The following is a 27,685-nucleotide window of genomic DNA, read 5'->3' as shown; positions in this document are numbered from 1 at the left end:
AGCTGCACTTAAGGCATTCAGTAGTAGAGTCTTCTTTTTTTTTTTTCTCCTAGTTGCAGCCGCCTTTGATTGGATGCAGTCTCGCTTCTCACTTTCTGTCCTGGGGGGATCTTGGCGAAAGGGAGAAGTTTGAGTAAAGGCAACCAAAGGCGTTTAATTTCCCAGCCCCTGTCAATCATACTCTGGCTGGGACCAATGTGCAAGAAGGGCACAAGTGTCATACGATCTTATCTGCTTGCTACGAAGAATTGTTTAATTGCAACTATAGTTTGTTAGGGAATTGCTGGGGTATCCGAAGGATGTTCATAGTGTTTAGAGATTTGAGATAATGAATAAAAAACTATAGATGTAAGTCCTTTAATTGAAAAGGGATTTAGTAGTCTCAAAGGCAAGTCTGAACTCATTCATATTTGGTTGACTGTTAACTTATAAGCCACTTAACTTCTCTGAACTTGTTAATTCTTCTGCAAAATTATATCACAAATACCTCTGTAGCTTTCAAGGGTATTTCGAGGATCGTTTGAGAAATGTATATGTGATACTTCTTGTGTACACTATAAAATAGCCCCCAAGAGCCTCAGGTTTTGAGTTCTTTTTGTGAAACGTGTTTGTTGAATATATTTTGTCAAAATTAATATCTGTAGAACTTTGTGGTTTTAAAATGCATCTTTCTGATTTCTTTTTAGCCTTCTCTCTGGGCTATGGGAGATGTCAAAGAATCAAAAATGCAAATAACACCGGAAACTCCAGGAAGGATCCCTGTTTTAAATCCTTTTGAAAGTCCTAGTGATTATTCTAATCTTCATGAACAAACTCTTGCCAGCCCTTCTGTTTTTAAATCAACAAAATTACCAGTAAGTTATTCTTGACTAGTGTTTACCACTAATTGTAAATGTACATAATTACAAATAATTTTAAATGTGAACATTTTTTTTACAAGGTAAAGGGGAAATACATCATGGAAGACATATAGTTGCAATGTGCTTTTTTTATTATAGTGTTCATGATAATCTCATGGTTGGGCTAATAAGAAGTTAGTGAGAAGATTTTTTTTTTTTAGTTTGGGTTTTTTTTTTTTAATTCAAGAGTTAACATATGTTAACTTCCTGCAGTTATAGGAGCTGGATACTATGGTTGATGATATATCTACTATGTTATAAAAGAAGCTGTATTATCTAATTATCTATTCTCATTTTTAGCAAACATTGAGTGTTACTATATATTAGATACAATGCTAAGCACTGGGGTTACACTGAGAACAAGTTAGGATCATTAGGCACAAATCCTCAAGGCGGTTATACTCTAATGTAAGGGTCAGCAAACTTTTTCTGTTAGGGGCCAGACAATAAATATTTAGGCTTTTCTGATCATTTGATGGCTGTCACAACTACTCACTTCTGCCTCATATCATAAAAACAGCCATAGGCAATGTGTAAACAAATAAAGGTGGCTATGTTCCAGTAAAGCTTTATTTATGGACACTGAAATTTGGATTTCATGTAATTTTCAGGTGTCAAGAAATATTAATATTCTTTGGGGTTTTTTCAACCATTTAAAAATGTCAAAACCATTCTTAGCTTGCAGGCAACCCCTACTTTAAAGGGATAGATACAACTAAATGAGCAGTTTCAAAACAATGTGATATGTGCTATGATTAGTAGCACAATGGTGACATGAAGAAAAAGTACTCTTTAGAGATTAAGGAAGGCTTTATCACTTTAGCTTATTTTTACTGTTACTTGCTATACTGGAGAAGTTCTTTTGATGTCTGATGTTTCACATTACCTAGAAAAACTGCAAACTCAGTGGCTGTTTCTGCTACCCTTTTATCTCAATTTGGACAGTGAACCAGGTTTGCATTAAAGGAAAGTTGAGCAGTGTTACAGTTTATATTGAATCATTAATCTGACCTTATGATTTTTAAATGAGTCATATAAAAATTTAGTTGTCTTTTAGTCTTAATAAAAATAAACAATGGATTGACTACAACTTAATCCTCAAAGTTAGAATGTAAGACATCTTGAGTTTTTAGGCCTGAACTTGTCTAGAATATACTGCTAGTTACAGACTAGGATTTGGATAAGCTTTTGGTTCATTTGGATAGTTGAATAAATATGAATAGTTCATATTTATTTTAAGGATCAACTATTTTATAGCTTTTGCAGCCACTTCTGTAGTTAGGACTTTGTTTAATTTCAGTTTATTCTTAGTGAAAGTAAAGACCTTTTGATAACTCTGAGAGAGTTTTACATGGGTGTAGTATTGATAAGTATCAATTGTGGAAGTTTTATACCTTTATTACTCTGTTGTGATTTTTTTTTAGTATTAGTGTTTTTTTTTTAAATTACCCAGGTGGAAGATTTTTTAAAAGAGATACATACAGTCAAGTCAGTTGATACGGTGTGATTTGATCACCATATGCCACTTTATTTAGTGGTAAAATCAAATTTTAAAATATAAGCTTTAAAATTTTATAACCACATTATTTTTGAAGGTGATAATGGTTAGCATTTTAATGACCTATTTTAGTTTGCTTTTACTTATAAACTTGCTTTCTTTTGTTAAGACTCCAGGGAAATTTAGATGGTCTATCGATCAACTAGCTGTAATAAATCCTGTAGAAATAGATCCAGAAGATATTCATCGTCAAGCTTTATACTTAAGTCATTCTCGGTAAGTTTTCCTTTCTTGCACCTAAGTGTAATAACACTCTCAAGTGAAGAAACATAGGAAATTCTAAATGTTGAATATTTTTATAATGTAAAGATATCAGGGAGAAAAAATTTTGATGCAGATTTTTCCCATCTAAATGAATGAGTTCGAAGAACTACATCCCAAAGGATTTTCTTGCTAAGAGTTCGAAATCTGTATAGAAACCCTTTTCTTTTAGACAGTCTTCTCCCTTGTTACTTATGGGACAGGTCTGCCTCCCTAGCATTTGGTAGAAGGAAGGGCATTTTGAAATTTGTACCTTTTTGCATGGTTGTGGCTTCTGCCATTGACTTTGTTTTCTTTTTTAGTAGTTTGGGGTAAAGCAAAATGCTTGTTAGTTGCTATCTATATTTGGGGAAGCCTAAAATCCCTTTAACAAGTTAAAGACACATTGAATTGAAGGGTGCAACAGGGAGGTTTTTTTTAGATATCAGCCAACTTTGACATAGTTCACTTGTCGGGTCTGAATTATAATTTCTAGGATTCTGCATAATACCCAGTGCAGTCTTAACTTATTTGTCAATATGTTGTGTAGGTTTCAAGGCACTAATGTGCCTCAGACTTGTGCTGATTAATGATGCCTAATGTAGTGAGAACATGCACTTCTTTGGGGGAACAGATTTAGTTTTTAATCACAAATTATCAGGTAATATTATTCTTTTATAGTTTTAGGGAGTCTTTCACTTATATTGGTTTTATAGTCTGTTTTTTTTATATTTGAAAAAACTCAAATCATTATATGACCAGCTTTTAATTTTTTGTCTTAAGGTAGATGTCTTATCAATCCAAAACAAAGGATAACTCTTTTCCCTTTGACTTTAGAATTCAATCACATAAAAATGCACACATGTTGAGATGTTCTTGCAAATACTTACCTGGCTTTTCTCCTCCATCCTCTCTTTGCTTGGTAATTCGATGACCATTCACTCATAGTTAATGAATGTCCATGAAAAGTGTTGTAGGAAGAAAATGAGTGCAAAGGACAAAAGCATTTTAACTTAAATTTAAATAATACCTTTGAAAGAGAAGATGAAAAGAATATCAAAAAGCAAATGAATCACAGTTAATGACTAATTTTTTTGTTTCACACAAAATGTATGCTTAAATTATTTTGCCTCATCTCTTCAATATATTGAATCATGGACAATTACTGTATCTTGTTGGTAGAGAGATATTTATTGAGTACAGTGAGGTACTGTGAGAAACACCGAAGAGAAGGGGAGGATATTATTCCTGCTCTCAAGAGTCAACGATATAATTAGACCAAAGTTGCAGCACATTTCTGTACTTACTGATAAATTATGTATTGTCTGTGTAGGTTTATAAAGAGAATCTTGCTGTATTTCAGTAAATAGATTTGTGAAGAGGGGGAAAGAATGGGAAAATGTCCTAATTTTAATTTAATTTACTAATGTAATTCAACAAATGGTTAAGGCCTCTACCAAGGATAGTGAGCATGTTGATTTCATCCTTAGAAATAAGCAATGGCTTCTGGTATCTCTTTTTACCTAATCAGAGCTCTCTATTTCAGTTTTTCTTATCTTTTTCATGCTACTGCCCACACAGAAAATGATCACTGTAAGGGATACTGGTGTAAACAAATGAGTCTCGTCCACCAGGAGGTGACCAGTTCTAAAGGTCTTCTCTCCTTCCCCACCCCCCAAAGGATCTACATTCATGGCACACCTATTACTTGTATGCATAATACCTGTCTTCTGTGGGTTGCTGCTCAGCATCCTCTGCTTTGTATGACCTCTTAGAACCTTTATAATCTGGCTCTACAATATTTGATTTTTACTGTTTCCAGCAATCAACTGAATATTTCTGGTTCTTAAAGTCCCTCTGATGAAGTAGCAAAAGGTTTCTGAATATGGTAATGGCAAGTTTAGAGCTTAGTTCAGATGGTAAGATTATTATGCTCTGTTATTTTGACCTGGTCATGACTGTAATAAGATGAAGAGAACTCAAAATGGCTGTTGTTCAAGCTGGGATATTTGGGTTATCACTGTAGTTTATTTTCTTATAATTCTCCCACTTGAAAAATCCACTTGGCCGGGCGCGGTGGCTCACACCTATCTAGCACTCTGGGAGGCCGAGGCGGTTGGATTGTTTGAGCTCAGGAGTTCCAGACCAGCCTGAGCAAGAGTGAGACCCCCATCTCTACTAAAAATAGAAAGAAATTATATGGACAGCTAAAAATATATAGAGAAAAAATTAGCCGGGCATGGTGGCGCATGCCTGTAGTCCCAGCTACTTGGGAGGCTGAGGCAGGAGGATTGCTTGAGCTTAGGAGTTTGAGGTTGCTGTGAGCTAGGCTGATGCCATGGCACTCTAGCCGGGGCAACAGAGCCAGACTCTGTCTCAAAAAAAAAAAAAAAAGAAAAATCCACTTGATTTAAATTTCTGAAATGTGTACATTCTCATGTAAACTTTGTTAAGTCATGAACAAATATGTACATGAAAAATTTCTGAGAGAAAATCATTTTAAATTGTTGTTAAAAAGTGTCTTACCAATTTATTGATGGAAAGCAAGCATTCTTTCCTAGAATGGGATAAGGAAGTGGTCTTACAAGGCTAACTGCTAAGTTGTTGGCAAGTGCATGCCTTGTCCTTGAGACTGGACATTTATATTAAATCTTATAGCTGAGAAATTTGTGTTGCTGTAATGGCATATTGTACCAAAGTCAAAAAAAAAATAATTCATTTGGAGAAAATTTTATATTGTTGAGGTTTTATTTCAGAATTAATATTCTTGCCTGTTTATTCCTAACCATAAGGATGATAGTTTCTTTGGTTCGATTTTAGAGTAAGAGTTGATTCTAAAATTATTGCTATGATAAACTTGCTGTAATCAAAGAGTAAGAATTTGGGCAATTTTTAGATGTCTGTTGAATGAAATACTTCTTAATTTGTGTTGTTTAAAGGACAAAGTTTATTCAGATTACTTTATGTTGTTAAAGCAATTTAAAAATTATATCAATGTAAGTCTTGTAAGAGAAAATATTATTCCATTCAAGCTTTGAATGGAAAATAGGGACGTAAGCCTAATAGCTAAATGTTGAATTTCAGAATACTGCCATTTGCTAAATGTTATAAGACACCCGTTTTTATTATAAAGTGAACTTAACATTTGTCAGTTTTCAACAAAGGGAAATTATTTCTTTGACAGGTTATTATTGTCAATGTTCAATGAGCTTAAGTAATGGCATGGTTATTTTTCTTCTTTATCTCTGTATAGAATAGATAAAGATGTGGAAGACAAAAGACAAAAAGCCATTGAAGAGGTAACTTAAAACTGTTACTGATCATTAAGCTAGTTAAGGATCAATTCTGCATGTGTGTGGCCTCTTTTAGGAAGACTTTCTGCAAATCTTTCACTGTCTCATCTCCCCACTAGCTCCCCGCCTGCCCCCAGCTATATAAGCACCCTCTGTGCTTTCCCAAGACCAATGACTTTCAGCTATTCCACTACTTCTCATATTACTTATATACTGTTATAATGATCACTTTAATGTTTCTCTGCCCTAGACTGAATTCTTTTTTGGCCAATATTGTGCTTCTTTCATCTTTTCATTGTCAGGGCCTAGCACAATTTTTCTTCTTTGTGCCTTCAGAATATTGATTAACACACACTTCTGTTTCCAGTTGGAGTTTATGTAGAGGAAGTTGAATATTTTGGGGCCTTTACAATCTAGATTGGCATTGGTAATGGTTTTATCTTTTGATGTCAAGACTTTGGATTTTTAAGACATAGAATATATTTCATGAAATATAATGTTTTACTACTAAAAGCAGAATGTGTATATTATAAATGTAGAGTTTTTTAAAAAAATTAAGTTTTTTGCTTTTTGCTTTTTTGTTTGCTGAACTCTTTTTCTTAAGAGTGCAAGTAAGGGATATCTGTCTATTTCTTTCTTCAGAAAGTCTTTATGTCATGGCAGCATTTCTGATTTTTCCTTTGCCCCCTCCATATCCCCCTCAAGCTACCTCCATTCCTTTGCTATACTTGGCTCTCTGAACCCCAAAAGGTTTCTGCTCTGGCGTGTTCAAAGATCAGGTGATGCCTGGGCTTCTCCTGTACTTTTTTTTTTTTTTTTTAGTGTAAGTATTGTTCCCTCAGCCTGTTTTTTAGAATGCAGTTTCATATGTTTATTCCTGCCAGATATTACCTACTTCTTTATCTAGCAGTTTCACAATTTTCATTCTGATCCAATCACTTGGTGCTTCCCCAGCTGAATATTCTCAGACTCTTTGTAAATTCCCAACACTTTGGGTAATACTCCCTCTTTTTAGAAGTCTCAACTTGAAAGGGGAATTCAGCAGGCAATGCTTAAGAAAATGAAGTCAGAGTGAAGATTAAGGCTACTGTATCAGAAACAAATTAAATTTTTTAAACATATATTTTTGAAAATACAATAAATACATGCACATGGTAAATAAAATTCAAGTGCAAAGAAAAAATATAAAATGAAAATGAAAAGCCTCATTTTCCACCCTCCCACTTCTTAAAGGTAACTACTATAATAATTCTTATGTGTATTTCAAATTAATTTTATGTATATAATAGCATATATTCTTTAAATATTTTAGACAAATAGGATCATCATTTTCATACTATTTTGCATCTTGTTTTTAATAATTTTTCTTAGATGTTTTTTATAATCAGCATGTACAGATTTTTATCGTTTAGTAACAGCATAGTAACCCTGTCCCTATTGACAGATGTTTAAGTTGTGTTCATTATTTTTCTGTCACAAATAATGCTGTAGTGCTGCAGTGATTTGTACATATATCTGTGTTCTTGAAATGGACCGTCTAAGTCAGAAGCTTTGTGAATTTTTAGCTTTGGTAGATTTTACCACATTACCCTCCTAAAAGGATATACTAATTTACACTCATGTGTACATTATTATATTACATTATTATACGGCCTGTTTTTCACATCTCTAATACTAATTATTATCAAACTTCTTAATTCATGCTACTGTTATTACTTTAAAATACCATCCTGTCATTTGGTATTGTATTTCTTTACCTTTAAGTGAACTTACATATCACTTCCTAAGTTTATGGGTCTTTTCCATTTCTTTTTTTCCTGGGAATTGTCTATATCATAACCTGACCCCTCCTCTTTTTTTCATCTTTTCCTCATAAATTCATAGGTATAGTTTAGTTAAAGGAAATTAGTTCTGTCATATGTGTAGGCAAATATAAAAAAGATGTTTTCAGTTACCCCCAAAACATAGAGAAGGGAAAGAATACTGTATTAGGAATGAAAGAGGAAAGAATTATATCCAGGTGCCCTATCTGCATTTGAATACGCTGCCCAGTGGTGTGCTGGTAAATGTTTAGCAACTGGCCCTTTGGTCAAGTGTATTCTTTTTAGTGATTGCTGCTACCCACAGAGTAAATACTCCAGCCATGTCCAATTCAAACACTGATGTGACATCACTGAATGGGAAAAGAAGTACAGTGGCCCATCATTATATGTGAGAATTCTAACACGCCGATAAAAAGACATAATTAACCTCAAGAGCATAGATATTGGTAAATGTAGTAATTAGCAAATGATGAGTTTTGAATATTTATTACCTTTATTTTTAATACAATTTATTTAATTGTAAATTTTTACTATTTTTTAAATTGGCTGTGTTTAACAACTGATGCACAAAATTCCTGAAAATTTAATAATCAGATCTCAAAAGCCAGTAGAAGCCAGCCAGCTCCAGCACACCGTTCATGCTGGCTAACTTAACACACATCTGTCTCCATTTATTCCTTTCCTCTTCATCCTCCCTTTTGTTACAAACTCTCCAAAAATGGGGGAGGAATTTAAAGTATTTTGTCTATGATTAGTGCCCTTACCTTTAATTTGCAAGTTTCAAATTTAAGTTGTTGATGTGAAGTATTAAGATTTCTCTTTATAAATACTTTAAATTTCTTCCATTTCACTTTTGGTCATTTGTGCTTTTAAGTGCTACAAATTTTAAATGTAAAAGTCAGTATGTCACATGATTATTGGTTATATGAAAGTAACACAGGTACCTCCTCACATTTTGGGGGAAGTTATGCCTAATTGTATGACTTTAATTTTCCTAGTTTTTCACTAAAGATGTCATCGTACCCTCTCCTTGGACTGATCATGAAGGGAAACAGCTTTCAGAGTATCATTCCAGTAAATGTGAGTGTACTAAAAATCATATGAATAAAAATCAGTGAATGTAAAGGAACATACAGTCAAGTGTCAGTTTATCTGTTTTGGTAAGGAGCTTGCTTTAAATTAAATTTCAGGATAATGGAGGACTTTTAGGGTTAGGATTCAAAATTTGACTAAAATATACAGAATTTTTTTTTTTTTTGGCTGTTCTGTTCTGAATTTAACTTTTTCCTCATGACTATTGTTAATATCAGTTATGATGGTTATTTTAGAGGATTCATAGATGAAGAAATGGTTGATATTGAATATAGAGCTGAGTTGTTAATGACTTTAGCAATGCTTTTGAAGGTTAATATTTTAAATAAAATCCTTAAATTGCTTTGCCTTTTGCTAATTTGCTGATTTCTTATAAAGGTAGAGGAAGCATGGAGACTTGTATGACCTCTGGGACAGTGTATTACAGCTGATCATCTGCAAAATTTATAAGGAAATTAAAGGGCAAGCCAGTAATCTGTCAAATATCTTTCTACCTCCAGGCAGTGGCTGTCTTATATTTGCTCTCACTGCCCTTTAGTTTGTGAGACAGTGTTCAAATATCGCTTGTGTGTACGTATCCCTCATTGCAGTGGAATTACCCACTTTCTATAGGCATACCTTAATTATGTTCTCAGTACACAGGGAATGTTTGTTCCCTTCTTCATCAAAAACACAACAATAATAAGTGGATTTGAGTACATTCTCTGTGCCAGGACAATGCTAAGTGCTTTCAATAATTCCTCACTACAACTTGTATGAGAGAGATGCAATTGTTGGCTCTCATTTTATAAGTGAGAAAACCTACTTTTAGAAAGATTGGAGCACTTTTCCAGGGTCACAGAGATGATAAAAGTGGTAGAACTTGGATTCAAAATTAGGCATTCTCCAATCAGATTTTGTATTCTTAACTATTACAAACTGTTGGTAACTTGTGATAGTGGATGGAGATCTGGATTGTAAACCTCCTGCTACTATAAACCAGAAGGATGACCTGGATCAAAGTAGGCAATCTCTTTGAACGTCAGTTTTTTATTTGTGGAAAAAAAGGATTGAAATAGAGAATTTTCTATTAATACCCCTCCCAGCTTTAAAATTCTATGTCCAAGGTGACATTTTCATAGATGCTAGTGCTAGTTTTTTTCCCCAAAATTCTTTAACGTTGGATTTTTTAACAGATTAATCTTCTGTGATCCTTTTTATGACATCATTAAATATTCCAAGTATCCTGTTTTAGTTAAAGTGATGTAGGATCAGGAAGATGCTAAAAATACTGTAGAGTCTTGGAAAATCAAGCCCATGATGACAGCACGGTGGTTAACAGATGGGCTCCAGAACTGTGTTATGTAATATGGTACTGGGAGACAATTCTCCGTAGGTCTCACATTTCTGTACGTCTTTTGAGGAGTGGCATGGACAGGTTTTCTTCCAAACTATCTTTTCAAGGATGTTTGTACCATGCACATCCTTGGAAGATAGAGACAGTGCGTCCCACCAGAGAAGAGGGTGAGTTTGTTTTGCTATCCAGTATAATAAAGATGATGGCTCCCTCTGGAGCAGATTTGCTTGCAGTCTATCATAAAAGAATGAGATTTCCTAAGCTTGGGATCCCTTAGCTGTGATGAAAACCCAGTCTGTACATAGCATTCACCTGGGTATTTTAATTTTGAATCTTTAAGATAGCACTCCTCCAATGATTAGGGGAGACAGAAGATAGAAATAAAGATTTTACTACTTACAAGTCCTGGGGTACAGTGCATGCCTGGAGGCCACATACATGGAGGTCAGGGAGAGAGAAAAAGGGACCTGTGGATCCAGAGCATTATCCAGACAGGTTTCCTTTGGGGAGCTGGTAGGTTTAAAGCAAGCAGGCAGGAGTTCCAGGAGGTCATGCAGTGACTGACAGGTGGTCACTGTGGCATATCTGCATAGTCCTTGTGGGGTGTCCAGGTCAGCAGGACCAGTCAGGTAGGCTCTATGTAGCTGTCCCATAGGGAGGTGGTTACCAGGAGGAAGTTGTGTAAGTCAGACATCTGGATTGACCATTAAGGTGCAGAGCTTGGAAACTCTGTCAAGGATTACTGAGCCCTGCTTTTGGTATGGGAAAATCTGGCTTATATTAGAAATTATAAGAATTCACTGCACCAGACTGTTTCATGTCACCTTCTTGGCACTTGGGGACAAAAGGAATTGATTTGAACATTACGTTCACGCTGCCTGCTTCGCTGAGAATAATGAAGTCCTTTGTCTTTTCCCAGAAGCCTCATGTCTTCAGCCAGCAGCCATGGAACTTTGATATGTTTACTTGTTAACTGGCAAGTAGGGTAAAACCTTAGATTCTTCACACTTCTTGACATACGGTAGCCACTGGCCATGTGTGGCTATTTAAATTTAAAAATTAAAATTAAGAATTGAGTTCCCGATTCACACTATTCACATTTCAAGTATTTAATAACCGCATGTGGCTATTGGTGACCATATTGGATAGTGTAGATATAGAACATTTCCATCATCACAGAAAAAGTTCTATTGGACAACACTCCTTTAAGGCTAAGGTTGGCAACCTTTATCTGTAAAGAACCCAAAATTAAATATTTAAGGCTTTGCAGACCACACAGTCTTTGTCATAACTACTCTATTGCTGTAACACGAAAACAGCCACTGACGATAAGTAAATGAGTGATTATAGGTATGTTCCAGTAAAGCTTTATTTACAAAAATAAGAGATAGGTCAGATTTGTGCCACGGGCCATAGTTTGCTGACCCTTACTGTAGAGTAATACTGTCTGGGTTTGAAACGTACCCAGTAAAGCTCACTCACTGGGTGATGGTAGCCGAGTTACTTAGCTTTCCTGTGCCTCAGGTTCCTTATCTATAAAATGATGGTTGTCGAAGCACCTCTAAGATCATGTTACCTAGCACATGGTAAGTGTTTTGTTAAAGATTAACAAAGAAAATGATGAATGGGGGAAAGTGGTTTTATTTATACATGTTAGCTTGTGCTGTTAGCTTTTACTGTTAAAAATATTTATGCAACAAGGTGCTTCAATGCATATCTTCATGTGTTTTTGTTTATGGACTTCCATGAGAATTCATTCATTTGGAACGTATATGTACGCAGAGGATTTCTGAATTATAGGATATATGTTTACCTAATTTGACTACACAGTGCTAGAATGCTGCTCTCCAGAATGTCTGTACAGTTTGCACAGCCACCAACAGTGCCTAGGGTTCCTGTGTCCCAACATCCCTGCCAATGTTGGCATTGTCCAGCAAATGACCATTTTAATTTTTGTTTTGTCTTCTTCATATACTAATGGCCTTTTTAATGTCCTCCTGGAAAATGCTTATTTGTGATTCATTGGTCATATTCCTATTGGAGATGCTGTCCTTTTTTTTTTCCAAGATACTTTACATATTGTAGTGATATTGGTTTTAAACGTTTCAAATTCCATCTCCCATTCTGTCATATGTATGTTATGTTTGTTCTTGATGTCCTTGGTCGCATAGAAATTCCTATTTTGATGTAATCAAATCCATCGCCTTTTCCTTCATTTGATTGTGGTCCTAAACTTGTTTAAGAAGTCTTTCCAGGGGAAACAAGAAAGCACTTGTAGTAGGGTTGAAAAGTGTTGTGATAATGTTGCTGAGGGTGTCTGGTCTGAGGAGGGCAGGGGAGGCATGCTGGTAGAAGATGCAGTTTAAGCTTGGATTTGAGTTTGCCAGACTCAGGGAATGGGGAGAGAAGGCAGAGAGGAAAGAGCATGAGATAATACCTAGAGGTGAGAGAAAAACCTTTTTTATTTTTTTAAGGTACTCAACTAAATAGTGTTTAGCTGGATGGCAACCATGCTAGAGAAAGAGACAAGGTTTTGAGGGGCTTCGCAAGGCATTGAGGTGTTTGGACTTCGTCCTAATGGCTACGATAGTATTTTAGGCAAAGAAAGCATTGATCACATTTACCTTATATAATAGGTCACCATGCCTACAGGGAAGAAGGCATCTGAATCCAGAATTTTATTTTTTGTTTTATTGTTCTACCCATTCTGATAGTATTTAACTGGGGACTTTAATTCATTCTCTGGCCCACCCACCCACTCACTCATTTTTTAATTTAGTATTGTCACATTACTAGAGTCTATTCTGTTATTTTAAGCTTCTGGTTTGGGGTTTTTTGTCTTGTTTTGTTTTGACTCCTTGCCTTTTACCGTTTATTTTGCTTATATTGGTCATTTTCATCATAAACAATGATTTTTTTAATCTGGTGATTTTTCAGGTTATAAAACTTACGGTTTTTTTAAAAAAAATTGCACCCATATTTTTGACTCCTGTTGTGAAAGAAACTGAGCATGGTTTTTTTGATCAGATTTCAGACATTTTAATCCAGACAGTTTATCTGAACCCATTTTGGGAAAACTTTAAGTGACAGAGGATCTATTTGAAGACGAGTAAAATATACCCCTAACCTTTTAAGGTTAGTATCATGGAGAGCAACCATGCTTTCCTTAGAAAGATCCATCAGTCCCACTACTGGGTATTTATCCAAAGAAATTGAAATCAATCTTTTGAAGAGATATCTGCATTCCCATATTCACTGCAGTACTATTCACAATAGCCAAGATAGGAAAGCACAGGTTGGAGGGAGGAAGGAAGGAGGGAGGGAAGGAATCTGAGGAAAAGCACGGGCTTGTTTAAAAACAACAACAAAAAAGAAAATTTAAGTGTACATCAACAGATGATTGGATTTAAAAAGTGGTGTGCATGCACAATGGAATACTATTCAGCCTTATAAAAGAAAGAAACTCTGTCATTTGTGACAACATGGATGAATCTAGAGGACATTATGCTAAGTGAAATAAGCCAAGCACAGAAAGACAAATATTGTATGATCTCACTTATATTTGGAATCTAAAAAATTTGAACTCATAAAAGTAGAGTAGAATAATGGTTACCAGGGGCTGGGGGAGTCAGGGAAATGTTGGTTATAGGTTACGAAGTTTCAGTTAGGAGCAATAAGTTCTGGTGATCTATTACATGGCAAGGTGACTATAGTTAATCATAATGAATTGTATATTTCAAAATTGCTGAAAGAATGGATTTTAAATGTTCTTACCACAAAGAAATGAAAAATATATGAGGTAATAGATATGTAAATTAGCCTGATTTGCTCTTTCCACCATGCACACATGTATGGACACATCACATTGTACCCATAAATATATAGAGTAATTATTTGTCATGTAAAAAAATGAAAAAAAAAGAGCATTACTTTCTGTCTCCTTATTTGCTATGATAATCCTTTACTTTTATCCTTGTATTTCTTCCATGTTAAAAAAATAATCAACCTAACAGAAACACGCCAAGAAATATTTTTTTTAAAGGTGTAAAATAAAAGTTTTCACTTTAATGTTTTACTCTGGAAAAAGTAAATACTAAAGTAAATGAAAGATATAAAATGTAAGATTTTTTTCTGAAAATGTTTTATAGGCATTAACATATGTAGTGACTCTCCAATTGGAAAAAAGCTGACCATTGATTCTGAGAAAAGCAATGGTGAGTATGAACACAGTCTGCAAAGAAATGTGTTCCATATGAAGCTATATTTGATTTTAAGCCCAGGTCATGTAGTAACACTTTCCTCTGGAACTGACATTGTTTACTTGTTATGAATGAGCTAAATAATTCTATGAGAGCTGTCTTTTAGAAATAAATATAGTAGAACAGATAGATACATCCAGCCATGTTTTAGAAATAGCAATAGTGTTTTCTTGTTCAAAGTGTGTGAATTGATTTCTGATTTTGGAAAGCATTCTTTTGAAAGTTTGTTAATGTGGGAAATCTCCCCCCAGACATAGGCTGGCTTCCTTCTTAATTCAAGTGCCAGAACCATAGCAAGAAATTAACTGTTTCTATTAACACGTTTGTATCAGTGGCGAAAAGTATGGGAAACTGCTCATAGGAAAGTGGCATGGTATGTAATAGAATGCGGAAATAGAATAATTCTGTTTGGCTGGAATAGCCTGGGGAGATGATTGATTGGGAAGCACATGCTAAAGGGCATGTCATATGCTTTCATTGATTATCTATGTTTGTATTTATTTATTTATTTATTTGCTTGCTTGCTTCCAGCTGCTTGTCAGACATTGCTGTCTCTTCCTGTGGATTTTAATTTAGAAAATATATTAGGTAAATATTATGTCTGTTTAAACCTTTAATAACTTAAAAGTTTTGTTTTGCTGGCTTTTTGTAAATGGTAATATGTGGCAGTCCCTCTTTCTAAAGAAGTGCGGAAACTGTCCAGAAATTTCTTTTTATTGAACATGGTCTGAATTAGCCTTTTTATTGTAATAAATTTTACTGTAGACATACACTGTAAACATTTTATTGGTATTACCTATGCTAATAATGAAGCACTCAAAAAATAAGGAATAGTTAGGCATGGTGGCACGTGCCTGTTTTCCCAGCTACTCAGGAGGCTGAGGCAAGAGGAGCGCTTGAGCCCAGGAGCTTGAGGCTGCAGTGAGCTATGATCAGGCTACTGCATTCCAGCCTGGGTGACAGTGAGACCCTATTTCTAAAAAAATAATAATAATAAATAAGTAAAAAGGAATAATTTAAGATTTAAAACATCACATATGCAATTATATTTTGCTCTCTAGTTTGAAAAAAATTCAAACATATAGTACATGCTGGTTTTTAAAAAGTCAGGCAACAGAAGTATAATTGCTCTTCAAAACAGCTAGCTTTACATTTTATTCTATTATTAAATATAGGTGACTATTTTAGAGCTGATGAATTTGCAGATCAATCTCCTGGAAACCTCAGTTCTTCATCCCTCAGAAGAAAGCTGTTTTTAGATGGGAACGGAAGCATCTCTGACTCCTTACCTTCAGCTTCTTCCAGAAGTCCTCATAGCAGTGCTCAAGCATCACTTGAGGTTTTTTATTCAATAGATTTATCTCCTGTACAGTGTAGGAGCCCTGTGCAGACACCAAGTTCGGTAAGAAGTATACCAAAAAGTGGCTGGTTAATTTTCTGTAGATGTGCTTGGACCTAGATGCTCATATTGCACTCAGGAGGAGTCTTTTAGGTATTCTACTTCATGAAGACTAACCTAGTTCATATATTGTCATTAGTCATAGGCATGTTTTTGGGTCAGACTCTCTCCAATTTTGTATTTAGAGGTGTACGGGATAACCAAGTTTATCATGGATCTCAAGGAATCTCATTCAACATACTATTTGCAGAATTAAGTAAGATTTACAGTACAACACAACTGGATTGGCATTAATGGAGTAAATTATTTAAAAATTTTTCACAGACACCTACTTAGTATGAAATTTAATGGTTTATTTAAACACAATGCATTTGTATTTTGACTAACATATTCCATTGCAACATTTTTGTAGCAATCTTCTTAGTTATTTTTGTTATAAGATGGCTTTTGGTGGTTCTTGTGAACAATTCCTAGTTTATAAATCTGTTTTGAAGATGAAGATAAATAGCATGCAGAATAACTGAATTGAGGAAGAGAACCATATAAATTTATTTATTTATTATTTATTTATTTTTATCACAGGGGCAATTTTCTTCTAGCCCAATTCAAGCTAGTGCAAAAAAATACAGTTTGGGAAGCATAACCAGTCCTTCACCTATTTCTTCACCCACTTTCTCACCAGTTGCATTTCAAATAAGAAAGACTCCACTCTCAGGTATGTCTCATCATAAAATACCTGGTTAAAACTTCTTTACTGTCAATATTTGTTATTAAAGAGGTTCTTTTTGTTTGCTTTAACTATAGAGCTCTAAATGATCACGAATCTAACATTTAGAAACTTTGATTATTTTTTTTTTTTTTTTTTACACAAAAGGAACAATTTACCTTCAAAGGCTGGAATTCTCACCAAATTTCCACTCTAATTTTAAATATAATTACTTTGATTAGCAATCTTTACATCAAACATTCTATCAATGAAACATGGCAATTTTAGAGACAAGTTGGTTTTTACATGCCTTCTGACTTACAGGTTTAGACTTCGGTAATCAGATATTCATATTTAGTAAAGGTACACTTGGTTAAGGTTCTTCAGGTAAATACAATGTGTAGAAATTTACACATTTCTCTTTGCAGTTGTGAATTTCTCTTTGAAAAATTATAGCACTTTTTGAAAACTTCACGGTTTAAAAAAACTGTTTATACTAAACAAAATTGGAAAATTGAAAACTGTATTTTGCTAGTCTTTGAGTGTGCGGGTATGTATATAGATGTACATATCTGTATGCACACACGTGCACACACATGGTTCTGTAGCCTGCTTTTTTCACAAAGCATTTTATGAGCATTTTCTTAGGTTGTTCAAGTCATTTATTATTGTCTCAAAGCGTGATTTTGGATTGTCATGTAATATTTTATTTCTTGGATGTATCATTTATTTTCAACCATTGTTAAACATTTAAATTTTTTCTAATTTTTCTTTATCACAAAACTATACATTGTGTTGCACATATTTATATCTGTAAATTAAACTCTAAGAAGTAGAATTATTTTATCAAAGGAGGTGAATATTTTTTTTTTTTTTTTTTTTTTTTTTGAGACAGAGTCTCGCTCTGTTGCTCGGGCTAGAGTGAGTGCCGTGGCGTCAGTCTAGCTCACAGCAACCTCAAACTCCTGGGCTTAAGCGATCCTACTGCCTCAGCCTCCCGAGTAGCTGGGACTACAGGCATGCGCCACCATGCCCGGCTAATTTTTTTGTATATATATTTTAGTTGTCCATATAATTTCTTTCTATTTTTAGTAGAGACGGGGTCTCACTCTTGCTCAGGCTGGTCTCGAACTCCTGACCTCGAGCGATCCACCCGCCTCGGCCTCCCAGAGTGCTAGGATTACAGGCGTGAGCCACAAGGAGGTGAATATTTTTAAGGCTCTTGATGAATTTACCAAATTTTCTTCATAAAAGGTTGTACCAATTAAAATTTTCTTCAATAGTATGTAAGAAAGTTATTTCTCCCCCATCCAGAAACACTGGTATTATTCTATTTGATGTTTACCAATTTGGTACATTACAAAAAGATCTCTTATGGCTTTAAATTTTCCATCTTTGGTCATTAACGATGCTGACCTTTTTCCAAATGTTTATTGGCCGTTTGGGCTTTGGGGGGGTATTGTTAGTTCAGACTTCAGTGTTATTGTTAAACCAATGGTCTCTCATTGCTATAACTTCCATATTTTTATTACTTGTGTGAGTGAACACTTTTTGTATGCTTATTTACCATCGGGAAGATTGTTTATGTGCTTTTGCCCATTTTTAAAAAACTTTTGTTTTTGTTAAGCTCTTTTTAACTTCATTAAGTTATAAAAAGTAGTTTTAAAAGTTTTAAAGCATTTTTATTATTTGATTATCATTGTTAGGCTCTTTATTGCAAATATTATTTTCCAGTTTTGTCTTTTCATGTTGATTATGGTATTTTGCATAAACAAATATATTTTACATATTTCATTTAGCATGTACAGCTGTTGAGTTGTAGCTTTCAGCTGCTTTGCTAGGGATCATCTTTGTATATGAACAGTATTGGTATAATAGCAGTATGCTTTTAGGGAAATAATTTTTAGAGAGTAAAAAGTGCCAGAGAAATTATTTTTGAAGAGCCTCATCCTGCATATTGAGACACATTCATTGGTGCTACTGTTTGTTTTCAGCATCAGAATTTCACTTTGGGGGAGCAGGAAAAAAATATCACTTTAGTAAACAATACTACTGTTACAGAAATCCAGTTTTTCTTGGCATGAAACATTATTACCATTAAGTAATGGCTTTTCCATTTTTGTGATTTTATGATGTGATTTTTCCCTCCTAATCTTTCAGAACAAAGGAAGTTTGCTTTTCATTCTCCTGATGCTTCATCTGGAACAAATTCTAATGGAATTACTAATCCATGTATCAGAAGTCCTTATATAGATGGCTGCTCACCAATTAAAAATTGGTCTCCTATGAGACTTGAGATGTGTAGAGGTGGTACTCAGTATCGGACCTCACTGCTTCAGATACCTTTTACTCTTGAGACTCACAGTGAAGATAAAGAAGATAAAGAGAATATTCCTTCCACAGATGTTTCATCACCAGGCATGGATGCTGCTGAAATACACCTACGGCAGTTGAATAGTGATGCTTCTACACATGGCACACATCTAGTTGTGACTGCCATGTCTATTACACAAAATCAGTCCAGTGCTTCTGAGAAAGAATTAGCACTGTTGCAGGATGTTGAAAGTGAGAAGGAGAATAACACTGTGGATATGGTTGATCCTATAGAGATAGCAGATGAGAACACTTGGATTAAGGAGCCGGTTGATAATGGGAGTTTACCCATGACTGATTTTATGAGTGGCATTGCCTTCAGTATTGAAAACTCTCACATGTGCATGTCGCCTCTTGCTGAAAGCAGTGTCATTCCTTGTGAAAGCAGTAACATTCAGGTAAGGGATTTTAATATTCTGTCCTTTACTTACTGCCTTGGTGTTATTTATCCTCTCTTTTCTAAGATTACAGTATAAGGGGGAAAAATGGGTTAAACGTGAGGGCTGTAGCATTATATATATATATATATATATATTTTAACTATCAGGTGATACAAGGAGGGTTGGTTTCTTTTAATACTGATTCTACATATTTAATATTCACATCAATTGATATTTATTGGGAGTAGGAAAAGATGAGAACAGAAAAGAAATCAAGCTGCTCTGTTTTTAAGGACTGCTAGAGTCAGGCAGCCTCTCAAGATTCATCCCTCTTTCATGTGAATCTAGCACCAAAGAAATGCAATTTCTGGTATAGGATCTGTATTCTAAAAACAAAATCATTTTTGTTTTTTTGTTTATGTGATTTAAGGGGAAAGACAGAGTTTATAGCACTTTTACGTATAATTTTTTGTACTTTTTAAAAATGTGATTACATTTTTATGTCATTTCCAATTTTGCAATGTCAAACAGGGAAACTTGATTCATTAGATAGATAGATATATACTTGGTAACCAGCACTTACTTTCAAAAGACATTTGTTCCATTCACTGTTATATTGTTTGAGCTGAGAATTTTGAAAACTTCAAAAGTAAGAAAGGGAATTCTTACCTGCCATTTCATAGTAACAACATCTAACACTTATGTAGCACCTACTATATGCCAGGCACTGAGTCCGGCACAAAAGTTTCAATTCGTTTAATCTTCACAACAATCCTGTGAAGTAGGTGTGCTATTATCCCCATTTTACAGATAAGGAAACTGAGGGTCACAGAGGTTTAGTAAATTGCCTGAAGCTTATATATAACTAGTAAGTGGAGGACCAGAGATTTGATCCTAGCAGTTGGCTTTAGAATCCATGTTCTGTAATCCACAGGTTAATACTGAATCATAATAATAGCTGATACTTACATAGTGTTTTGATATGCCAGGCACTCTTCTAACCACTTTATTGATTCATCTAATCCTCACATCACTCATATAATGCTTTAGTGTTCTCAGTTTACTGTTCTCAGTTCTCAGTGCCAAAACTCATGGAAGGATTCTAAATGACCCAAAATTAAATATAATCCTTTGCTAATATTTTTATGCCTATATTGCCTATCCTGACTTCTAGGTTCCTTGCTCAAAAGAGATTATACTAGAGTCACTTTTAAATATTTTAGCTTCTAAAGTTGGCTTTGTAAGTAAAAAAAGCAGAGATAGTCTTAAAACTGTATGTCTTAACGGTATTGTTAACTTCTTTTTCTTTTCCTTTTTTCACTTTCTTTTTTGGCAGAGCATTTATAGAGGAATTATGAAATACTTTTGTTGAAATACTAATCATTATCTAATCCACCTACCCATTGGAAGCTTATATTCTCCTATAATTGTTGTCATTACTAAATTGTCATCCAGTCTATACTTGAGTTCCTGCAGAGGTAGTCCATTTCATTTTCAAACTCTTACCATTATAAACTTCTTCCTTTTATTGAGCTAAAATATGGTTTTTATCTGTGTGATATCTACCAAGTAGTCTCAGTTTTACCCTTTGGGCCGGATCCACAGAATGCCTACTAAAAATGTTTTCGTACATTGTTATTTTTCCACCACATGGGGAGTTTTCAAGCATTTGAACATAGCCATATTTCCCCAGAGCTTTTTGACTTAACTTCACTGTGGATTGATTGGCTTCCATGCATGGTACAAAATTCTCATCCTACGATAGGCCCTTGTCATCATCCTGGGAATTCCCTTAACCTCTCCTGTTCTCTGTATCCCATTCTTCTCTTTCTTGGTTTCCTTCTCATTTTCTGCTGCTTCCTAAGGAAGAGTACATTTTTTAAGACACTGTATGTCTAATCATGTGTTCATCCTTCTCTCACATTTGAGAGTTTAGAAATAATTGTCCCACAGAATATGAAGGCATTGCTTCATTGACTATTGTAGTATTGCTGGTAGAAGATCAGAAACTATTTCAATGCTTAATCTTTTGTATATGATTTTTCTTCCCCTCTCTGGACATGAATAGGATCTTTGCTTTGTCCGTAGTGTTTTGAAATTTCGATGTTCTTTGCTTTGGGTTTCTTTTCATCCATTGTTACGGGCACTCAGAATGTCCTTATGGTCTGTAAACTTATGCCCTTCACTTTTTGGATCGTTTCTTGGCTATATCTTAGATTTCTCCTTTGTCATTTTCACTGTCATCTTTGGGAGTCCTTTTGATTTTTCAATTATTAAAAATCTTTTTGTTATATTTTTATCTCCTTTGTTTTCCAATTTTTGGAAGATTTCCTTAAGTTTATATAGTAACCTATTGAACCTTTTATTTTCTAAGCTTTGCTTTGTTTTGTCTTGCTTTTGGTATTAATTTAATAAATCTATAAAGTGGCTGGCAAGGTACTACATGGTCTGGCCTTTGCCTTACTTGCCAGCTTTATCTTGTTCCCCTCATTCTCTGTTTCAGTCCCAGTGGCTTTCCAAAGTTTTGAAAAACCACGCTCCGTCCTGTCAAAGAGCCTTTGCACTTACTGTGTAAAATCTCTTTCTATTCCACTTTACCTAGTTAATTCCTATTGATTTTGCAGTTCACAACTTACCAGTCAAATCCTCAGAGAAGCTTTCCCTGATCACACTAGCCAGGTCAGACCTCATTATATGCTGTCCTGACTCCATGGACATTTTGCATTCTTTCCAGTCAGACCATTAATCCAACAATTACGTATGTTTTTATCCCCAGTGCTAATTAAAAAACACCTGGCACATAATAGCTATTCATTACCTATTTGTGTAATGACAACAGAATGTATAGATAGGTAAGTTCAATCAGAGGGACTGTATAAAGTGAGAATAACAGTGGGCCAAGATTTTGAACCCTGAAGAAAGACTGAGGGGTTGGAGAAAGGAAGTAGAGGTGCTGGAGACTGAGAACCAGCCAGAGAGGAGAGGGACATGAGGAAAGCATAGCGTCATGGAGCATCTGAAGCAGGAGAGTGGTTAGTGCTGTCAAAAGCAAGGAATGTAGGGCTTTAAAAGTAGCCATTGGGCTGATAACAGAAGTAGTTGGTAATTGAATGGCCTCAAGGTGGGGAGGTAAAAAGGGAATGGAAGGGAGGTTAAAGAAGGTGAAGTAATGAAATAATGTGTGTAGATAATTCTTTGAAGAAACTTAGTTGTGAAAGGAACGAGAGTGATAGCTAGAGGAGAACGTCAAAGTCTAAGATCTTTTTATAGTTTGTTTTTTTTTTTACCATTTTTACTTTAGATGAGAGAAACAGCATAAAGTATTTAAATGAAGAAAAGAGGGAGAATATTTTTAAGAATTAGGAAGGATAATTATTAGTAAGACAGATCAGTTATGTGTCCTTTTCAAGTATTAGAGACTACGTCAAGCATTTTATAGTCAGATTTTAATCCCTGTGATGGCTTATGGATGCAGTAAGTATCCTCATCTGTAAAATGGTGATCCATTTTATAAATGACAGAACTGAGGCATGAGAGATGGGATAGAATCTTGAGCCCTGGTGGAATTAGCAGAGGTGACCCTTCAACTTTTATAAGACAGCAGGGGGCTGGGATGGGCTTGGGTGCAAATGTTTATAGGTGGGGGGCTCGCATGTCATTAAAGAACATGAGCTTGGGAAAGCCTAATGGCAGATTTTGATTTATAGCCCAGCTCTGTTGGCTTTAAAAATTCTAGAAAGTAACAACTTCCTTCAGCTTATGTCCTCTTAAATAGGAATAATAATAGGATTACACGATAATAGTATGATCATTGTGATTAGTTAATATGAGTAAACTTAAGAGTGGCTGAGCATCATTGGTTTTTAATAAGCAATAATGGCACTGTTGGTGGCAATGTAAATTAGTACAATATTATCAAAAACACTATGGCGGTTCCTAAAAAAACTAAAAATAGTACTACCATAAGATCCAGTAATCCCACTATTGGGTATATATCCGAAGGAAATGAAGTCAATATGTCAAAGATATCTGCACTCCCATGTTTATTGCAGCACTATTCGCAATAGTCAAGATATAGAATCAACCTAAGGGTCCGTCAAGAGATGAATGGATAAAGAAAATGTGGTATATATACATCATGGGATACTATTTAGCCATAAAAAATGATGAAATTCTGTCATTCAACATGGATGACCTTGGAGGACATTATTTAAGTGAATTAAGCCAGGCACAGAATGATAAATACCGCTTGTTCTCACTCAGCTAAAAAAGTTGATCTCATAGAAGAGAGTAGAATAGTGGTTACTAAAGGCTGGGAAGGGTAGGGGGGAGAAGGGGATAGCCAAAGGTTGGTTAATGGATATAAAAGTACAGCTAGGTAGGAGGAATGAGTTCTAGTGTTCTATAGCACTAAAGGATGACTATAATTAGCAATTTATTGAATATCTTCAGGTAGCTATTAGAGTGGCTTTTGAATGTTCCCAACACAATGATAAATGTTTGAACTGATGAATATGCTAATCACCCTGATTTGATCATTAGACATTGTATACATATATCAAAATGTCACACTCTACCCATATGTACAATTATGTGTTAATTAAAAATAATAAAAGCAAAACAAAACAAATAAGTAGTAATGGGAATCAAGGTCCTCTGAATGGTAGCAAGCACAGGGGACTCAGGATGAGATAGGGCTAAAGTGCTGGGGCCAGATTTCAAGGGATGCCTTCATAAGGCACAACTGTTGCCAATTGTGAAGCATTAAGGGGTTTTAAAAGACAATTACATCTGATTTATGTGGTAGAAAAAGAAAAACTTAGCTGGGTTTGGTGACATCTGCTTGTAATCCCAGCTACTGAGAAGCTAAGCCAGAAATATTGGTTGTGCCTAGGAGTTTGAGTTTACAGTGAGGTATGTTCACGCCACTGCACTTTAGCCCTGGTGACAGAGGAAGACTCTTGTCAAAAAAAAAAAAAAAAAAAAAATTTAGAAAAAAAAAGTTAGTTACAAAGTGTATGTAAAATGACTGACATAGAGTCACCATTTAAAGGCAGCATGGCCCAACCGCAATATACACGTCATTATCAGAACTAAGTTTGAATTAGTGTTCTCATTACCAGGCTTAGCAATCTTAAGGCAACACCCACTTCACAGTGAATAGCGTTTGATTTTTTAATTTTTAACACCTCATCCTTTTCCACTATAAAACGATACTGTTGTCTACTTTGATGCCTGTGGTGGGTAACAAGATCTATTAATATGTTGTCTGGTTGGCACATAGTAGGCATTGACAGTGAGGTCAGCCACCTCTTAACTGGGTTCCTGTTGATCCTACTTTTCCTATAAAATAGAACAAACTTTGTGCCCTACTTCCTGCTGTACTACTGAGGGACTTTTCCCTTGGGTATATTCAGTTATGTGTTAGTATTGAGTTATGAGCCAGTTGTTTGGCAGTAACAAATATTAGAAGACTAATTAGCAGATACTGTGCAAAAAACCTGATATTTACGTGTTTGATCAAATAGCTATTGAGTGATAGCAGAACAGGTATTTCCCCTGAAATGTAATAGATTCTATTCTACATGTCGCAAGGCTTTTGTTCTAATGGAACATGATTCCCAATAGTAGCAGATATGCATCCAGCCTTGATAACTGGGAACATTTTTTTTTTTTTTAGGATTATGAGTGAATGCACTTTCTACACTATTCTAAATATCTGTGAGGGGAGCGAAAGTACAGTCTTTTCCCTTCTCTCTTATCCTAATTTGCAGGGAAGAGTAAAGTGCAAGCTGAAGCCCTTTTGGGTTTTTTTGCTTTGTTTTGTGCTCAGCATTATGCAGGTAAATGGAGTGTTGTGTAGTGAACAGAACCTGGGCTTTGGAGCCTCAGATCTTTGTCACCTCATTACTGCGTGACATTGTGAAAGTTAACCTTTCTGAGCCTTAGCTTCCTCATCTTCTCTCATAGGGTTGTTGGGGAAAATAAAAAACACTATAAAACATATGTATATGAACAATTATATAGAGTGCATATAGGCCCTGGCATGTTTTAAGATACTCAATAAATATTTATTTTATATGTACACCAAACTGGAACCTTGCTATAATCTTTTTTTGCTCTTTTGAGCTGAAACAGTGTCTTAGAGTGCTACAATTTTTATTACCATGAAAAGTTAAACATCCAGAGTCATTATATGCGTGGCATCATTATGAACAATTGAGTATAATGTAACCCACTTTTTAAAAAAGGTGTACTTTGAATACTTTTATTTTGAGACAGTGTCTGTGTTACCACGGCTAGACTGCAGTGGCATTATCATAGCTCACTGCAACCTCAAACTCCTGGGTTCAAGCGATCCTCCTGCCTCAGCCTCCCGAGTAGCTGGGACTACAGGCATGCCATACCTGGCTAATTTTTTGATATTTTTGTAGAGAATGGGGTCTTGCTTTGTTGCTCAGGTTGGTCTCGAATTCCTAGGTTCAAGCAATCCTCCCACCTTGGCCTCTCAGAATACTTAGGATTACAGGTGTGAGCCACGACGCCTGGCCTATTTTGAATACTCTTGAAGGCAGCATTCCTTTTAGGTAAATTTTATTTAGCGGCACATGCAAGCCATTTAGAGCTAAACTTGGAAAATAATCCTCATTTTCATCTAGTGGGTATGTTCACAAAGTAACAGGAAACAGAAAAGCATGTTCTCAGTGGCTTGTTCACTGATTATAAAGGAAACTACAAGACATTTCACTGGAAGGAACTGTATAGTAAAGTGACTGTATTTAAGATCACAGCTACTTGGGACGCTGAGGCAAGAGGATTGCTTGAGCCCTGGAATTCAAGGTTGCAATGAGCTATGAAGACAGCACTGCGTTCTAGCCCAGGCAACAAAGCAAGACCCTGTCTCAGAAAAAAATCAGTTCTATTTAGAATTACCTTTTATATTTAAGTTTTATTCAATATGATCAACAATTAAATATTGTATTGTTCGGATGTAGTGAATGAAAGTATACAGTGATTTACTTATTTAAATTTTTAAGTTCCTCATAATAAATCTTACGGATAAGTGAATAAGTTTGCAATTTTATCCTTAGGTGTTTTGTTTTCTTTTCTCCTTTCTGTCAGATGGATAGTGGCTACAATACGCAGAATTGTGGAAGCAATACTATGGATACAGTCGGGGCAGAAAGTTACTGCAAAGAAAGTGATATACAAACTTTTGAAGTGGAAACTAAGTCTCAAGTTTTTAATATAAAGGTATGGAGAAAATATAAAGTTTAATGTACTTAATGTGACTTTTTTCAATATATTCCCCCCCTTCTACTTAAAGTTTTGTTAATCATCTATTTATGCCTTATTTTATCTTCATTTTATTTAACAGTGGGAGGTGGTTTTTAAATCAAAACACTTCACTTTTCAAACTCTTCCACTATGGGAGAGTAAGAGAAGAGGCTGTAGGACAGGGAGAACTAGTTCAACTTTGGAATGGTGCTTGAAATCAGTTTCTTAAGATTAAAGGGAACAGAAGAGTCAGAGATTTTTGCTTATAAATATTGATTTTGCTGTCTTTGAACTATTTCAAAAAGACAGCTCATTTTTCATTAGAGAATAGTACAATTGAGAGACTATATCAAAAGCACTAAAAGTAAGGCTGTTTTTTTAAAATCCAGTTGCCTTTATAGATTTTGGTTGTTCTAAACAAGTTAACACAAGTATCTTACATACTACAAAGTGTTTATGTAATACAAAGGTGGTATAAGGACATTTACTGAACCTTCTAGGTATTATGCTTATAACTATGTATTCACACATGAAGAAACCCATAGTTTTAGGCACTAGTGAGGACAATCTTTAATTTTACATGCCAACTTATTCATAAAGCACTAAACAGCAAGTGTGCAACTGAACATAACTCTCCAAAAGAAGTTTAATGGGGAGGCCACCTTAATTTTCCTTTCCTCCATTTTGCCTTTCTGTTATATTAATATATAGTGTCGGAACAGGTCTCTTCTAAGATTAACTTGAAGAAAGCTCATCCTGTTTCAGGAGATAGGGTTATAGTTATGCACCTAAATGTAAGTAGGTATTAAGGGAGGATTCTTTTTGATACAGAAAATTGATCTGTAAAAAAAAAAATGCTCTTTTCTGTCCCTTTAGAGTTAAGCTAAAGAAATCTGCATTCAGGTTTTTAAAACAGGTCAGATCATAGTTGCATCCTTGAATAGTCCTATTTAAACTGAAAACAAGGTATTTTCTTTTCACAGCAAGAACACACAACACAAAGGTGTTGGATGAAAACAGCAAGTCCTTCTCAATGCAGCAGTCCATAG

The 27,685-nt window shown here is 35.0% G+C and overlaps 1 protein-coding gene across 3 annotated transcripts; it reads left to right on the top strand.

The window, feature by feature from the left end:
• The first annotated feature begins 686 nt into the window (after positions 1–686).
• On the top strand, positions 687–27,685 carry BORA (BORA aurora kinase A activator). Of its 3 annotated transcripts, XM_069467162.1 has the most exons (11): positions 687–854; positions 2,567–2,673; positions 5,951–5,996; positions 8,812–8,893; positions 14,390–14,455; positions 15,032–15,088; positions 15,676–15,902; positions 16,482–16,614; positions 18,766–19,376; positions 26,481–26,612; positions 27,620–27,685. In XM_069467162.1, exons 1-11 carry the CDS (start codon positions 702–704, stop codon positions 27,683–27,685), a joined length of 1,680 nt encoding a protein of 559 aa, XP_069323263.1. In that variant the 5' UTR covers positions 687–701. The 3 variants fall into 3 exon arrangements, with proteins under 3 accessions (XP_069323263.1, XP_069323261.1, XP_069323262.1); XM_069467161.1 differs by lacking the exon at positions 2,567–2,673 and having other exon boundaries at positions 805–854; XM_069467160.1 differs by lacking the exons at positions 2,567–2,673; positions 5,951–5,996 and having other exon boundaries at positions 702–854.

Source organism: Eulemur rufifrons, chromosome 4 (genome assembly GCF_041146395.1).
Source record: "Eulemur rufifrons isolate Redbay chromosome 4, OSU_ERuf_1, whole genome shotgun sequence".
Lineage (NCBI taxonomy): Eukaryota > Metazoa > Chordata > Mammalia > Primates > Lemuridae > Eulemur > Eulemur rufifrons.
This window is presented reverse-complemented; position numbering and strand designations above follow the sequence as displayed.